The 17000-nt window shown below is 37.6% G+C and overlaps 2 protein-coding genes across 9 annotated transcripts in view; both read right to left on the reverse strand.

The window, feature by feature from the left end:
• Nucleotides 1–17000, reverse strand: part of LOC107150203 (aldo-keto reductase family 1 member C1-like) — a 261714-nt gene that overhangs the window by 203659 nt on the left and 41055 nt on the right. The gene's annotated exons all lie outside the window — the stretch shown is intronic.
• LOC107150202 (aldo-keto reductase family 1 member C3-like) overlaps nucleotides 1–17000 on the reverse strand; it is a 204112-nt gene that overhangs the window by 181177 nt on the left and 5935 nt on the right. For 2 of the 8 annotated variants that reach the window (XM_048812613.1, XM_048812611.1), the window contains exons 4-5: nucleotides 16668–16745; nucleotides 16127–16249 (exon numbers count right to left, since the gene is read on the reverse strand). In XM_048812613.1, coding sequence (XP_048668570.1) covers nucleotides 16127–16249; nucleotides 16668–16745 — 201 coding nt within the window. Of the gene's footprint in view, nucleotides 1–8419; nucleotides 8677–9640; nucleotides 10088–10131; nucleotides 10215–12557; nucleotides 12724–12980; nucleotides 13091–16126; nucleotides 16250–16667; nucleotides 16746–17000 lie in introns of those variants that run through there. The other 6 variants (XM_015495157.2, XM_048812615.1, XM_048812616.1 and 3 more) reach the window with 6 other exon arrangements.

Here is a 17000-nt window from a genome sequence, read left to right on the forward strand (position 1 = left end):
GTGGTGAGCCGTTCTACTTAGACCGTGGCCGCCATTAGAAGATGGCGCCGGCTTCCACTGTGGCCTGTGATAAACAACTCCTAATATGGAGAATTGGCATGCAATCCCTTCCCACCCTATGAGAAAGGTCCACGTGGCAGCTTGGGATTGGTATGCAGGAGGCTTTATTAGGCTGTGCTTGGGCGGGGTCACTAGAAGAAGATACATGAATCAAGGCCTGAATAAACTGCTGAAAGAAGATTCCTGAGTTGCGTCTTCCTTGCGGGCAAGGGGTCGCGACATGCACTCTCCAAGTATTTTCTCTGGTCTTCTGGCAACCTAAGCCACTGCCCTGGAACAATAGGACTATGAACCTGAGGGCACAATGCATATATAAACTCCACTGTTTGTACCCTTTAGGGAAAGCCCACATCCTTGTTGTTATGCAAATATGAAAAATCAAATATTCCAGATCCAGCCAGGGGCCAGACTGATAATAGGCTCTTGAACAAACAGCAATGTGTTATGTCACCTCCCACCCACAACCACATCTCTATATGACAGAACTAAACACTGGAGGGAACAAACTGAATACTCTAAGGATATAGACTCACAAATAAGGAATTATACTCATCTTGTAAGGGGTTATTCACATAAGCATCAGCCTTTAAAGATAAATCAATCCCTTTTTTGCAAAATAAAAGAGTGACATTTACAATCTTTGCTCGGTCTACAAAATTTGGATGATGATTTGAAAGTTCATTTGTCAAACAATAAAAAGGCATATCAAACATGTTCTTTTCTCTTTTAAAATTTTCAGAAGTTTCTTTTTCCAGGAAATCAAAATGAATGTGATTCTGGGTGCTACTGCCCTTGACTGATTCTATCCCTGAATTTCTTGGGTGTAAGGGCACTTGGAGCAGGGCTAAAGCCCTAGTGGTCCCCTTCAATGCCGCGTTCCCCTACAACCTAACCAAGTCCTGTCATGGGTCTGCACAATTGCTCTCTGGATGCTTCCTTAGTCTTGCAGAAGGAAAAAGTTTAAATTCAAAATTCAGGAAACTAGTCCCTTGTCACACAATAAGCAGTCAGAGGATGATGTTTGAATACGAAATTCTTTCCAGTCTAGTGAACTTAGATCACTCTAGCTCAGAGGGTCGTCTGTCAATACAACACATATGAGTGATGACCAGGAATTCACAAATACCCTTTCCCAGTGTTATATTCTACATTCATGGAAATTTCCCACACTTGAGAGCACATGAAAAATTCTTTGCAGCCAAGGTCAACATTTTCTGTGAGATGCTGAAGACTTCCTCACAGTGCTGAGGGAATGACCTCCATCATCAATGCTATGCTTCTTGTTTCCAGGACCTTTTGCTACCCAGATGTCTCTGGAACTTGACTTTTTGGAAGGAAAAAGGATTTCCTGAAGTATGGAAATAAACAGAAACCAGTACCAGTATAAACCAAGTACTGACATTCATCTTTTTACCTAGTTGGTAAATGGACTGCAATGTGGGGAGGTGGTGGGGTGGGCCCAGAATATTAATAGGTGACCACCTATCAGACAATGCTATAGAGTCATGTCTGTCCATTATCTTTCCTGTCCACAGAATAGCTCTAGCATAGAGAAACTGAGAGTCACATAGGAAGCAGGTCACTTGACAACCCAGATTGAATCCCGATCATTTTATGTCTACTTTTTTTTTGAACCCTTAACCCAACACCACATTGTTACCTCTGGAGGTTTATAGGTGCCAAAGCCCAGTCCAGGAATGAAGCGACCGTCATTGAGCTCCACATACTGATGTCTGGAATTCATTGCCTGTGACTCCTCAGCCTAAGCAAGTTCTGCTTCTTCTTCTGCCGTCACTGGGGAACAAATAACTGGATTTCACAGCCCCAACTGCTTATATAATGGTTAACCAATTCTACTTGCTGTTTAATATTTAGCCAACATTGTATGGGAGGAGTGAGTTTAACGCAATATTCCAGGTATGAATAGAGAATTGGAACCTGTCCTCTTATTTCATATAGAAAATTTTCAATTAAATTACTACATAGTGATAAAAAATATGTTTGTGTTTAGGAAAACTACTCCTCAACAATACTATCATGAGTTATCATACAAGATTGAACCATTATCGACCATTTGTTGGGCTGGAAACCTCACATCCCCATTCTTTTGTATTTTGTTTGGTTTTCAGTTTTTATTTTTCTTTTGGTCATGATAAAGACTTTTCTTGGTCAGACATTATTAGGAATGAGGAACTATCATACACCATGCGCACAAATACACTTTCAAAAAGGATTGTAGAGCATTTTTTGGAGTATCAGAAAAATAATCAAATGTTAAAATGAACAAATGTTAGCCTTCTTAAATTTCTGGTTGGTAAAGTATAATCTGACACGGATTCTCAAGAGGACTCAGTCCTGACAAGTATGCAATAAAATCTGCACTCACTGCAATGTTCTGCTCAGTGGAAGACAAATGATTACAGCCATGGAAAGTCATTTTGCAACAGGCAATGTTCATTATAGCTTTAACCTGTTAGATAATTTTGAGAAAGCTATCAATAAGTAGGATGCAACTTTGAGACATTTTATATTATTTATGATCTTGTTCAACATTATCCATAAAAGAAAAAAATGGAAAATCTTAAATAATTACGAATGTTGGCATAGCTATGTAAACTTTGATGCACTGATGAAATTGAATATTTAACGTAATTAAAGTCAAACTTAAATGTTTATTAATAAAATTTATTAAATATACAAATAAGGGCTTCTAATTAAGTTAAAAGAGAAATTAATATGTTGTAATCAACAACATAATACGTTCATAAAAATGCATAATAAAGGAAGGAAAAACTACAAACTCCAAGTACTCATTCTTTCTGAATAGTGAGACTAGGATTGATCTCCTACATGCTTTTAAATCACCTAGACTTTTTTTTTTCATCATCATAATTTGAAAAAATTTGAAAAATTTTATTTATATATATAGAAAGCTCTGTTCCTTACACAGATCACATTTTTTTGTGATTTTCATTTGTTAAGATGAATCCCCTTTTCGATCATACATTATTAGATAAAATGAACTGTCTTACCCACACACAAACATATGCACAGAATTTAAAAGGAGTGTTGAGAATTTTTCAAACTTTGACCATCACAAAAAGCACCAAAGGTTAAAATTGAAAAAAAAATAGACTTTTTACCTTTCTCATTGGCAAAATATTTTCTGAATCTTCTTGTTTTGCTTTATAATAAAAACGTCCATATTTGATGAGTGTGCAATCCTAAGAAGAATGCACCAAAAAGCTGCTGTGTTATAGTGCTTGGTGAAAGCTCTAGGAAATTATTTTGCAGATGCACCTGAAGCCTAGGGGTCTATTTGAATAGGGGGGATCTGAGAGATTGCTAAACCTTCTGTATGTCTTTAAGTTCCCCACAATTAATGTTTCTCTTTTGTAATCTAAGAAAAATGTTCACTTATAACAGGTAAAAAGCTCTATCCCTGAAAATTAAAGATAAAGAATTTTCTGGCAGAAAACCAGCCCTCTCCCAAACTGCTTTTACTCAGTGCCACAAACATCACTGAGTGCCCTCAATCTTCTCTGCTATTTCTCCAGTTACAATTAAAATTCTGCCTATCCCCCTCTCGTGAAATATTAACTTGGATTATGGTATCTCCTGATTTTACCTGGGTTGCATTTCCTGGACATTGTCACCATTTCTCTTCTCTCTGAGATTAAAATATTTGCACTGATCCTGGCCTCCAGCGGTCTACCTGGACTCACGGAACCGTGTGCCCAAGACTCTACCTGAATGTCCTGGACACAGGGCCAGAACACTTTTGCTCCACATCCACCACACCTCACTAGTCAACAACCTCACCAACTTTCCATGGTGAACTCTGCTTCTTTATAGAGTCTTGGTGTTTATTGAGAACTTGAAGGCCAATTTAAATCACAGAAAAAAATGAAATGGTATGATTGCAGAAATAAAATATTATGGATATATATATACAAACACACACTTCACTGTTACATAAGGAGTTTATAATAGTCCATAAAAAATTCTTAGATCTTCAAATGATAAATTCTAAAGAGCTCTTCTATGACTAAAATATATCTGACCAATCCTCCACTGAGAGATATTTTACCATATCTGGAACAAATCACTCTGCTATTAAATCTGAGAGCTGAAAGAGTTATTCCAATATTATATAGATATATTTTCATCCATAAATTCAGATGAAATGTAAGTCCAGGACTTTATTTGGTTATAAGCAATTATATTGAGGCTATTACACAACTTTGATAATGTTTAACAAATACTAGGTGAAGAATCTACCATCTAAAATATTACAGCTAAGATCTTGGGTGGCTCCTCTGGTCACCAATCTCTGTTTCCGTTGAGACAATTTCTTCCCAAATTGTCTGAAATGTTGAGATTGACTTCCTGTGCACATCCATGATGATCATCCCAGCTGGTTAACAAAGGTACCAAGTGGGAAACAGATGGTTCCTACCTTATGATTTCAGTATGTAATTGAGAATGTAGGGAAACAAAATATCAACACAGGTTAATCACAATTTTCCTGAAATGATAAGGACAGGGGTCATGTTGTAACTATGCTGCAGAAAGGTCTGTTGATCAGTGGACTCTTTTCTTATTCTCCAAACTATGAAAATTTTCTGTCAAAAACTTAAATAAGCTGTTTTTAAAAATAAAGTGCTAAACATTATAATATTGAAAATCGCTAGGTTCTGATGCTTTCAGTTATAAGAAACAGAAAATTCAATTAAACTTGGTTTAAAATTTGAGGAGATTGATTTGAGTTGCTAATTTGGGGCAACTAACAGTTTCCTAACCATTCTACTAGGGATGGTTAGGAAACTGTTAATATAGTACCAGGTCATTTATTTGAGATTTTTCTGCTTTTTGAGACCTTGAATAACTGTATCACAAGGCCTAGAAACTCCAAACTTCCATCTCAGATACCAAATGGAAGTATCAGATCTAAAACTGTGGTCCTTTAAAGCAGCTATCACCTTGACTCTGCTACTTCACCCACTTCTTGGTACACTCTTCTCGTTGTCTTAGTTTAAGTTTCTGCCCAAGATATGTTGACATCATCTGTCATTCTTCAAGCAGACAATCAAAGCTTTCCAGTTTTTTGGCATTTTCATCTCCTAAGAATTTGTACTCATACCTAGAGTATACTTGAGGTAACTAGGATGAAATATTAACTTTAACCATTCCATGCTAAGCAGGCCTCTTGCTCTGTGGCTTCTACCACATCTCCATGCATCCAATTCCTGATCCACCAGAGCTGCAGTCATTGGGTCTCTCTTTTTTCCTCTGTGACGTTCCCATACAAGCTGATGTATTCACATTGCACTGAATAACAGAGTAAGTGAAAGCTGGTCAGACTCCTCTCACTCTGCATTTCTCCTGTAACTGACCTGCTGCTGGGTGAGACCTGTCATTTTCCCCTATTGGTCTGTCCTTGTCCCAGCTACTTAGAAGAAACATGTCTATGACAAGTGGCAGTTGGCCATGGTGAAGAAGGAGGCCAGCTATTAGGACACGTGCTGCATCTGCTGAGCCCTTACTGGGCCCAGGCATGCTGGGCAATGTGGTGATGGGCTTCCACCCGCCCAGCAGCTGCACGAAACTCGCCAAGACTGTGCGCTACCTGCAGCCCTGCTGCCTGCTTCTGGGCACCAACATGGACAAAAGGCCACTTCATCGCGGGTACAGGCTCTCTGGTTCCAGCGGTGGAGATGATGACCCAATGTCTGGCGATCATCATCTGGAAGCCCAGCCGCTTAGTCCTCGCCTGCGTGTGGCAGGAACACTGCATCAACGCGGAATGCGCACTGTCATGGTGGGGGACTGTCTGGACACACACATCCTCCTGGGCACCACCTGTGCCTTGAAGACCATCCAGACCCTCACTGGAGTCTCCAAGCTAGAAGATGTGAAGAGAAATCAGGGAAGTGACTACAAGTCTAAGAAGAATGTGGTCCCTGACTTCTATGTTGAAAATTATGTTTGGGTCACACATGTGAATTCCATTGGCATTAGCATATGGTCACTGTGGGAAAAGGGCTGTGACCCAGTCCTAGTCAATGCCAGATTAAAAGGATCCTTCTGGGGGCTTCTGTGTAAGTAACCCTCTGTTCTGAGAAGGTTATTTTAAAAAGAGGTGGCTCCTCTTCCTAATCTGGATATTGCTGTTGCTGGTGGGCGGGGACGGGGGCGGGGGGCGGGGTCTGCTCCCAGCCTGAAAATGATGTCAACACGCAGAATAAGTAAGAGACAGGATTCACATGGACAATATCCAGAGCTTGTTCTTTCTCTGTTTTGGGGGTTTGTTTTTGTTTGTTTGTTTGTTTGTTTTTGTGATGGGAGTAAACATGTCAATGAGGGTTAAGCCAATATGTTATTTTTATTAGGTTTTATGCCTTGTTGTAGCCAAATAAAAGCAACCTCTGAAAATAACAAATTTCCCCCCTGAAATCCCTTCTCCACCTACATTTGGCCTGCATCCAAGAGCATTCCAAATCTTTGAAAGCTCCTGAATCCCCCCTGGAGAGCATAAGCCCCATTGGTTTCTAAGGGCTGGCCATGGTGTGCACAGAAGCTACTGCAATGTCACAAAGGGCCTCAATTTTCTCCTCCACTCTTGCACAGTAATGGTCTGTTTTTCATGCACTGGGAAAGGCTACTGGTGGTTATTTTATTTATTTTCTTTAAAAAAAGAAAAAAATCAAATTTCATCTTTTTTCTATGGTGATACACAAAGACTTTGTGACAATTTCTAAGGTACCTACAAATGGCTCCCCTTTTGTTAGGTGCCATTTATATGTACCCTAGAATTTATTTTCTGTTCCTTTCATGTGCCATGAAATCTGGTGTTTGCTGGACTGTGAGTAACAACACGCCTCTCTGATCTGCTGAGGGCTGTCATCTAATTTCAGCAATTATCTAGGAGGTTGTGCTGCTTGCCTGGCGGGGAGGAAGAAGCAAGTTGTTTTAGTGATGATAAGCGCAGACTTGTTACTCTGATATCTTACAAAGTTTGTGACTAGATAAGATGTAGTGACTTTTTCAGTACAGTTCCTTTGCTTTGAGGAAAGAAATTAATAGCTCTGTTGACACTACCTACAGAACAAGACCACACAGTGCAAAGTAGTTTTTGGCAATGGAAGGCACCTACTCTAAAATTGTCTACCATTTTGAATTTCATTTTTCTTCATTGTGTGCTTTCTTTGTTGCTTTCAACAACTGAGTGTTCATAGAACATGTCTAGTGTTAATTCACCAAAGTCTAATAGTTCCCTGATGTTTCCATGGGAGAAACTGGAGCTTTTCTAGTCCAACATTTTTTCACATCACTCTATATTCTAAATTTCCAAGTGATTTATGAAATTCCTTCCTATAAATGCATCCTAATTGACATGAATATTTCCAAACATATTCTAATTAAAATTGTTTCAGCTTTTATTTTTAATGCTATTCATGACTCCAGCTCTGGCATTGGATAAAGTATGCAAAAAAGTTTCTTTTTGTCTGCAGAATATAATTATCAAAAGAACATTTGGTGAAAGGAAAACCAGCAGAGTAGAGGAAGGGAATCAAGAGGAAGAAGGGAAGGGAAAAGAGAAGACATGGGCAAGTAACTGGAGAATGAAACCTACCCTATTATGCTATTTCCATGTACAAATATACCACAGTTGATCAATAAATCAAATCATTCCTAAACATTTATATGACATAAAATAAATAATAATAATGGAAGGAAGATGAGGAGAGAGCAAGCAGATCATAGGGAGGGGGAGGGCAAAGAACAGAAAGTTATTGAGATATGAGATGGATCAGATGTTATGTGCATGCATATATTTGGAATCATGAATCCTGCTACTATATATAATTATATGCACCAAAAAGGAAAAAAGAAAAACCTTTTGCCCATTAGTCCCAAACAGAGAAGTGCTCCACTCTGCCCTCTTCAGCCTTTGCACATCTGAATCCTCATGCTAATTCCAGGCCTGATCCCCTCTCACCTCCTTGACAACCATCTGAAAGGAAAACCTCACTCCCAGTTTCCAGGAGCTCTGGTCCTTGAGCTGCAGGAAGGGAGCCTTGGCCTGCTGCTCCTCCTTGCCATGTGTGCTTCACCTTGCAGACTAAGAACCATGACCTAAATGCAGTGTGTTATCTTGTTACTCCATGAGCTAGAGAAACACTGAATACTAAATATCAATTACTACTTCCCTAGAGCCTGAGAACCCCTAACTATTTCCACCCCAGAAATGGGTTAGCATCCCCAAACACCTGCTTACAGGCCGGTAGCCAAATTAGTTTTTGTTCATAATGAGTCAAAAAGAAACTAGTCATAAATGTAACAGAGAAAGTGAATGTAAGAATCTTAAGGAAAACAAGTTTATTCTGTTTTCAGAAATTGACAAAAATGTAATTACTGGACTGGTGAACTTTGCTGTAGCAGAATGTAAGTTGTTAAGAAGCATGGATTAACAACAGAAGCGATGTGTCCAATCATCAGCATCTGAGCCACCTCCGGAATCGCAACTGAAGTCAGGGATACCAGTAGAAGTCAGGACAAAGGTGTCCAGATTAATATTCATCAGCAAGTGGAAAATTTGGGTGGTCAGCCATACTAAAATTAGAAATAAAAATGTGTGACATAGACTCAGTGACTCCATTTCTACAAAGGAGTGACACCAAGGAGCTCCATTATATTTTCTGGGTGATTGTAGAATCTGCCATGTCTACTATCATGAATATAGCTTTAGGAAATGGTTTTATAGTTATAACTAATTATTCAAATTCTGTTTCCTTCCTGAGAACAGAACACAAAAATCTCACACAGATAAGAATTCACTCATATTCACCTTCTTTAGCTCTATCAGTCAATCTACCAATCAAATTAATCCTTTCTTATTTCATATCCTCAGTGAAAGCAGAAACAGATTGCACCACGTTTATTTACTTACATTGTGGAGGATGACACATCCTCCACAATATAAGTAAATAAATAATCCTTGTATTAACTACTGGAGTTAATACAAGGATTTAGAAAAATGGCTGAATACAAGATAAACACAAGATAAACAAGATCAGGGCATTCATCTGCACACATATGCTACTAATAACCATAATCACAATATTTACAATAGCATCCAAGGCTTAGCAACAAGCCTGTGTGGGTTCTTGATAGCATCACACAATGTTACCTGCAAATTTTAAGAGATTCAAATAAAATGGGTATTGTTAAATAGAAAAAATAGGCCATGTTTAGAATAAGGACAAGTTCAGATACTGATCAATACAAAAGCTATTTTAGGTGTACAGTATATTGCTAGCCATCTCTCTTCCATTTCACTAATTCATTAATTTTTTGCTCACTGCCCATCACACATGACATGGTGCTAGATTCACATATGGAAAGAATGTTGTTTGTAAGATAGACCTGAAAACCCCTGGAGCTCACCGTATAATATTTATATCTCTATAGTAACAATACAACAGAAAATCATTACTTCTTGAAATACTTAATAGGTAACAAGAATTTCCAACTGCTTTTTACTGTCTCTTGACATTATGTTCCTACTTCATCCTTCATTTTTATCTATATTGCCAAAAATATTAGTAATGATAATAATAAACCAGCCAATATTTAAGCACATGTAACCATGGATTATCTAATCCCCTTTCAAACACCATCACATTAATTTCTATTATGAATTAACATTCCCACAGGCAGAAGGAACATAATATATTCCTTGTTGACCATCACTTATAATGTATGTCCAATGCCAGATTCTAAAACCCTAATGCATCAAAAGGAGTAAAGATTTTTTCATGACTATTAATCTCTTCAACAAGGGTGTTTTCTCTGCACATTCTTCCATTGTTGAATCTCTCTTCTCAAAACTACTTTATCCACTGAGTTGAGATGTCTACATTTTTTAATTCACAGCCAAATATTCTCCTCAATGGAAGCCTTTTGATAACCAAATGCAGTGTCTGGGTTCTGATCAAAAGTGTACTGAAAAGGAGGGAAAGACCTGAAATAACAACCAAAGGACACATGTCTACTAAAGTTACTTACAGCTTGAAAGTAACATATCGAAAATTTCTGTTCAGGCCATCTAGGTCTTTCATGTCTTCTGCAGTCAACTCGAAATCAAAAACCTATCACACAGTAGAAAGTTTTTAGCCTATGTAGACTGCATATTGCAAATCTTGGAAATCCAATGAAATCATGTTGTTGCAGAAACATTTAATAATCTAAGAAGTTTCCAAAAGTTACTAAAGACATCAAAAGAACACTCAAATAGTCTGTAAATATCAGGTGACAAATAGAAATCACTTTTGACATGTAAGATATAGAAACTGTACAATTACAGACAAAAAGAAATTGCAAAAAGAAACTGTAGCAAAATAAGGCTAATGTTATCCCAAGATTACAGTGTCATACATTTTTTAAAAACCCAGAAAACTCTAGAGGCCACATTTTGAACTATGTAAGATAATTCCATGATTTTCAAGGATACAGTTTGTTTTCTATATTCCATCAATGGACAGATAAAAACTTCAACAATGACTTTTGTTCAACATTTTTATGCCAATAACTGTTAAGGTACTAATAATATCCTGCTTATAAAACAAAGGATCTAGCTCCAAGAATCATTTTGTCTAAATTTTAGGCATTTAAAACATGGAAATTTTTCAGGAATTGCTAACATACTGAAACAAATGGATAATTAAATCTTTGGTAATTTCCTTAAAAATGACAAAAGAGTAAAATTTAACAATTGAGGAATTGGATGAGTAGCATTCTCTGCATTCTTCTGTGAACTCTTCTGCACACTTGAAAATTCTTAAAATGAAAAGGGATATTTTATTCAAAGATTATCAAAATTATCACTCCTGTATGAATAAATGTAACAAAATTTATACAAATGCCTTCATAGATAAGTTTGGTGCAATATGTTTAAAGACTAGCTAAATATTGGAAATTCATATCACAATCATAGATTAGAATCTTTAAGTTTCAAAAAAGTAGTTTCTTTCAAATTTATTAAGAGCTCCAATGCAATATAAAGCAAACAAGGACAATCTGCATCAACAATGATAAAATGATTGTTTTTAATAGAAAAGTAGTCAGAAATGTAAATCCTCTTGTTGGGATGTTTAACTAGGCATTTAAAAATTATGTGTGTATTTAGATTTTTATTTCATAATATTAAAAAAACTGCAGTTGAATTAAATGTGGAATGTAAGAGTTGTAAAAGTTTTGTAAAGAAATGTAATATAATACTGTTGAGTTCCCAATATAAGAAAAAACATGACATTCATCAACCACAAAATGAAGGCATAAAGACAAAAATTAGACAAGGAATTTTCTTCATGAAAATATAGCAAAAGGAGCATGGAAGTAAAAGTGGAATTGGGGAGGGAGAATATATTTCAACAAATATATCTAAATCTGAAAAATATATCCAGAGAATATAAAAGTGGTCAATTGTTTGCAAAAATGTTACCCCCAGTAATTCACATCTCCCAGTATCCAAACTCTTTCTTGTGTGAAATTGCAGCTTCTTTCGCTAAGAGACCATGTATGTTTCCCTATCTCCAGAATATTGCCTGGTCTCTAACTAAGTGGCCATTAGAACTTGGTGAAAGCAGCTATGTGCCCATTCTGAGGTGAGGCATGAGAAGGCTCTACAATGATCCATGCACCACCTGGGGACAGGGCTATGTGATGAGATGAAGCCTGGGTCATCAACTGGTGGATGTGAACTTCTATGGAGGGGAGCTCAGACACCCCAGAGAACAGAGCAAGCAGGACTGAAGCAGAGGGAGCACATTGTCCTGGAAATGTATAGGAGAGTTCATTACAAAACCCTAGCAGCCAGGGTAGTTGAAAGACATTCACTGAGTTCAGGCTGAGCCAAGGCAAACAGGCAAATCATAGAATTATGAGGTAACAAAAGCTCTTTGTATTGACCTCAATATTGAGGGAGCTTTCTTTGCAAATACTCCAAGTAATGGTTTAATAAAATTCTCCCACTTGTAAATGAAAAGAAAAGCAAACTATTAAATGAGCAACTCATAAACTGACAGTCAACAGTGAAAAATTCAAATTGAATAAATATATGAATATTAAAATATATCAAGTATTTGGAGAAATGTAAGATAAAATTATAATTTATGGAATAAAAATCACCCAATCCAAATTCTCATTTCAGAATATTAAAAAAAAAAAAACAAAGATGTCACTTGCACAGGTTTACATATGCATGGCTAGAAATACTGAAAACCTGTGCTTTATCCAATCCTAATTTATTTTGCTACACTACCTGTCGCATTGTAGAGTAAGAAAACACACTTCTGAAAGCACCTGAAATCTTACATATGGAGGACATGCTGAGGATATTGACTTGGCACAAAAACATTCTTAGAGTATTCAAAGAAGCACACATGTAAAGGAGTCTGTGTAACAACCCCAGTGCCCACAGCCCTTCTCTATACCTGAATGTTCTCTTTGATCCTCTTCTCATTAAGACTCTTGGCCAGAACTATAACTCCTCTCTGCAGCTGGTAGCGGAGGGCAATCAGGGCTGGGGATCGCTTGTGCTTTTTTGCCAACGCACCAAGAACTGGATCATCCAAGAGAACTGGGGAGCTCGGGTCAACCCTGGAAGGAAAGACAGGAGACTATGGCATCTTTCTCCCATACTCTCCTCAGGTCTGTTGAGCCCACTCTAAACAGGGATCCTCAAATGCTGTCCCTGGACCGGCAGCATCAGTGTCCTATGGGATCTTCCCAGAAATGTAAATGTTCCACTCTTCCAGGGTCAGTTGAGAGTGACCTTTTGAACTCTGAGTCTTGTAGGACTATAGATAGCTCATCATTAATGGCATTTGAGGTCAACTCCCTGAGGTTCTCATTACCATTCTTTGTATCGTTGAGTTCCAAGAACACCATAGGCAACCAGAACAATGTCTTTGGATTTGCAGAAGTCCAGCAGTTTCCTCTGGTTGAGATAAACATGACATTCTACCTGCAGTGGACAAGATAGAAAGTATCTGATTCTAATAAACACTAATGTTAATATGAATCCAAAATGTCAAAGAAAAAGAAGCTGAATTTAAAAAATGGAAACTTGAGCCAAAATCAAGAGATATCCTCAAAGACTTATGAGGATAAGTTTGAAAGACCTTTGGAGGGCATTCTTCAGGTGACATCTGGTTAAATTTGTTCATCAAAAAAATTGTGCTGTGAATGGATAATTATGAATGCAATGCACTCCATTTATTATTATGTATGTAAGAAATAAATAAATAAGAACTAAAAAAAATAAAATAAAAAAAAATACATTTAACAACAACAAAAACAAAACAACCAATAAAACCAGATTCCAGAATTTAGGAAGCTTAGAATTCCACCTAACCATATCTGTAAGAACAAGTTCCAAATGGAACAAGTCAATGTGGGAGAATGTTATAGTCTGAATTTAATCAATACAGGTTATAGGTTATAGGCTATAGATTAGAAATTACAGGTTAATGAAATATTAATTAGTAAAACAATAGGATTATAAGATAAGTGTTATAGAATTAGTAATGTTAAGTTACTCCAGTCTGCCATAGTTATAAGATTAAAAAAAGTAACAATACAACAATATAATCACTGTAAGACATAGGATTTAAGTTGCTAACAATAAGATATAGATAATGTAAGGTGATAAGTATAAGCTCAGAAGTCTAATATAGTTACAGATAGTTACAGATAAATATAGAGATGGATGTAGGTTACTAGAACAGTAGTTAAATATAAGAAATAACTATAGACAAGTATAAGTAAGTAGGGACTCCATCTTCTTACTTCCCGTGAGGAACTTGTTACACAGGCCATTCTCAAGGTGTCTTTTTTTTTTTAATTATTTTGGGGTAGACCCATACACATGAGGATGTAGACCTACACAAATGAGGATATAGACCCCCCATAAAGGAGGATATGGTTTTCTGTTTTTGCTCTGCTAACTGCATTTACAACCCCTGTATTCTGCTTGCTTGCAATTTGCAAAATTCCATAGGAAGTTTCCTGGGGTATGATTTTCTTCTCTATTTTCTTCCTTAAATACTTTTGTCACAAACAACTTGTGGCTGATGTTCTTTCAGAGAGCTACTCAGTCTCTGACCAAAGCAATCCCTGGTCAGGTAAAATTGGCAAAATAAAATTCTTTGATTTGTTTCAAAGTCAGACTTCGTGTGTTTTCTGAGTTGTCTCCCCATTAAAAGAAAGTGACTCACACTTAAAAATCTCTCTCTGCAGAGCAAGAACATGCACAATGGAGACTTGAAACTCTGAGGCAATGCTGTTGTCATCAAAAGCAAGAGGTGAACCTGGGCAAGGTTCTGAAGTCTTCCATGCAACACCCAATAAAACTGGAAGGCAGGATGGGCATACCCTCCCTCTCCCCTCTCAGAGGATTTACTCTGTCTCTTGAGAGTCCTCTTTTCTTCTTTCTTATACTTTCTAATAAACTCATGGCCTGCTACTCTGAGCGACATGTCTGAAATTGTACTAGCATGATGCAAAAACCAGTAACTAAGGACTACTCTGGCTGCCTTGGCTCCTCTGCAGGCCCTTGATCTGTAAGAAGACTAATTCCTAACTAATAGAAAATGGGAATGTAAAAACACGTTAACCGATATAATAAGACAGTTTGAAAAAGATCCTGGTTCAACATGTCACGTGGAAAAGCACTGGAAGAACATTCTGTGTGAAAAGATCTTAAGAAACACGACAGAAAGCAACATGTGAACCACAGTTACATCCAGAAAAAGAGGAAGAACTATATACTATATTTCAGAAAAGCAATGGGAAATTTGAATACAGACTGGACATAGATGCTGTGAGAGACTTAAAATTCCTTTAGATAGAATAATGGAATTGAGCTGTATGAGAGAACATCTTCATTCCTAGGAGATGTTCTCTGAGGTCTCTAAAAGTGAATATGCTCTAGTCTACAATTTACTTTGAAGTGATGTAGAAAGTATCACACATAAGTGTGCAGATGTACACACATAAATCAACATCTTGCAGTGAAAACAAAAGTCAACAGTTTTAGATAAAGCATGGAAAATATGGATGCCCAGTATTATCCTCTAACTTTTTCTGTATGTTTGAAAATATTCATGATAAAAAAATATTGGGGTAAAACTAATACGAATTTTTTCTCAATTTTTAACACTTATATTTGAAATTTATCATGCTCTATCAACATATATGAAATTCATGAATTTTATAAGCTCTGTTTTCCAAGCAAAGACAATTAATCCAACAGTGAATGTTGTCAAAAAGTAAGTTAGAGCACAGAACTATGCACAGAATAGATGTGATTACACAGTTGATTTTATATCTGAAAGCATCAAGAAAAGCGAGTAAAAGGGGCTCAGGCACAAGACCAACTGTACAATCAGCTAAAAGTTCCTGAATGTGGATCTCATTCATCATCAGTTATCACCATAAGCAACTAACTTCCTCGAATCCTTCAACTTTCACAAGCCCTACTTTACTCTTTCCTGTTAAATGTTCCTCTGAGTCCAGAAAGCTGAAGTAAGAGATAACAAGGACGAAAGAACCCAACCTCCACACCAACCTGACCATTGATCTCCTATTTTCTCTCTTTTCTTGCTCACTACCCATTCCTATGTACTGGCCTTCTTTCCTACACAAAATTCCCTCCACAGAACATTCACCCATCCAGTCTCAGTCATCCTTCATTGCTCAAGGACAAGCTCACCTTGCCCCTGAAGTCTGATGAACAACCACCCTCCTTTTTGGTCACCTTTACATAATCTGATTTCCCCATAAACTGAGCACTAAGATCTTCCCCTCATTTTCACTGAGGATTCACCCAGCAGAGACACAATTGAGACTCTTCCATACACTCCGGGACAGTGGCACTAGTCTTAGACTCTTCTGTTCCACAAAGCCAAATGAACTGGGGGACAGGACCAATGGACACCCAGCAGTGATAAAGAAACAAAGAAGTGTTATAAGAGACGGCAGTGAGGCTCAGGGCTCTCACCTGGTTGCAGACAGGCTTATACTTGAGGCCTGGTTTATTCAGGATCATCTCCAGCTGCCTGCGGTTAAAGTTGGACACCCCAATGGACTTGGCCAATCCTGCGTCCTTGCACTTCTCCATGGCCTTGGGAGGAAGGGGTTGGGAAGAGGCATTTGTACAATGGACTATGTCAGTATAAAGTCCACACAGAACTGTTAATAGGAGCACTGTCAGGTAATGACAACAAAGCTGATGAACTGACTATTAACAAGAGAAAGATGGTAAAGATAATTGGGCACAGTACTGAGAGCCAGAAAAGGAATCCCTGTGTCCTTGGGAAATCAGACATCACTGCATGTGCAGGCAGGTGGTGCATTTCTCACTGTCACCATTTTTCTCTGCTGTTTCCCTCTACTATATTCCAGTAATTCATTCCTCCCCACCACCCTAAGAAAAATCCTCTCTAAAATATAATGATTGCTTGTCCTACAATTTCAGGAGAAAGCATGACCTGACTGTCACCCTGTGGGCCTCCTATGTGATCACTCTCTCAGGCACTCACCTCCCACACAGCACAAAGATCCACGTGGTCATATATTGTTTTTCCATTTTCATCTTTTGGAAAAAGCTCTTCCCCTGGCTGGAATAGAAGTGATCATCACAGCAATCTTGCCACATTCATATGTCCATGTATAGCAATGATGCTAGGTGTATTTATGGAATGGAACATTCAAGCCCATGAAATAAGTGGAGTATCACTCTATATTCATCTGTTTACAAAGTGTTTGCATGTGGATGTAAGGAATACCATTAGGTGCTTATCCTCCTGTATTCACTTACATCAAATTATCTATATGCTTTTATATATATGTATAATTTTAAAAGATTTTTGCAG

This window comes from Marmota marmota, unplaced genomic scaffold (assembly GCF_001458135.2).
Source record: "Marmota marmota marmota unplaced genomic scaffold, marMar, whole genome shotgun sequence".
NCBI lineage: Eukaryota > Metazoa > Chordata > Mammalia > Rodentia > Sciuridae > Marmota > Marmota marmota.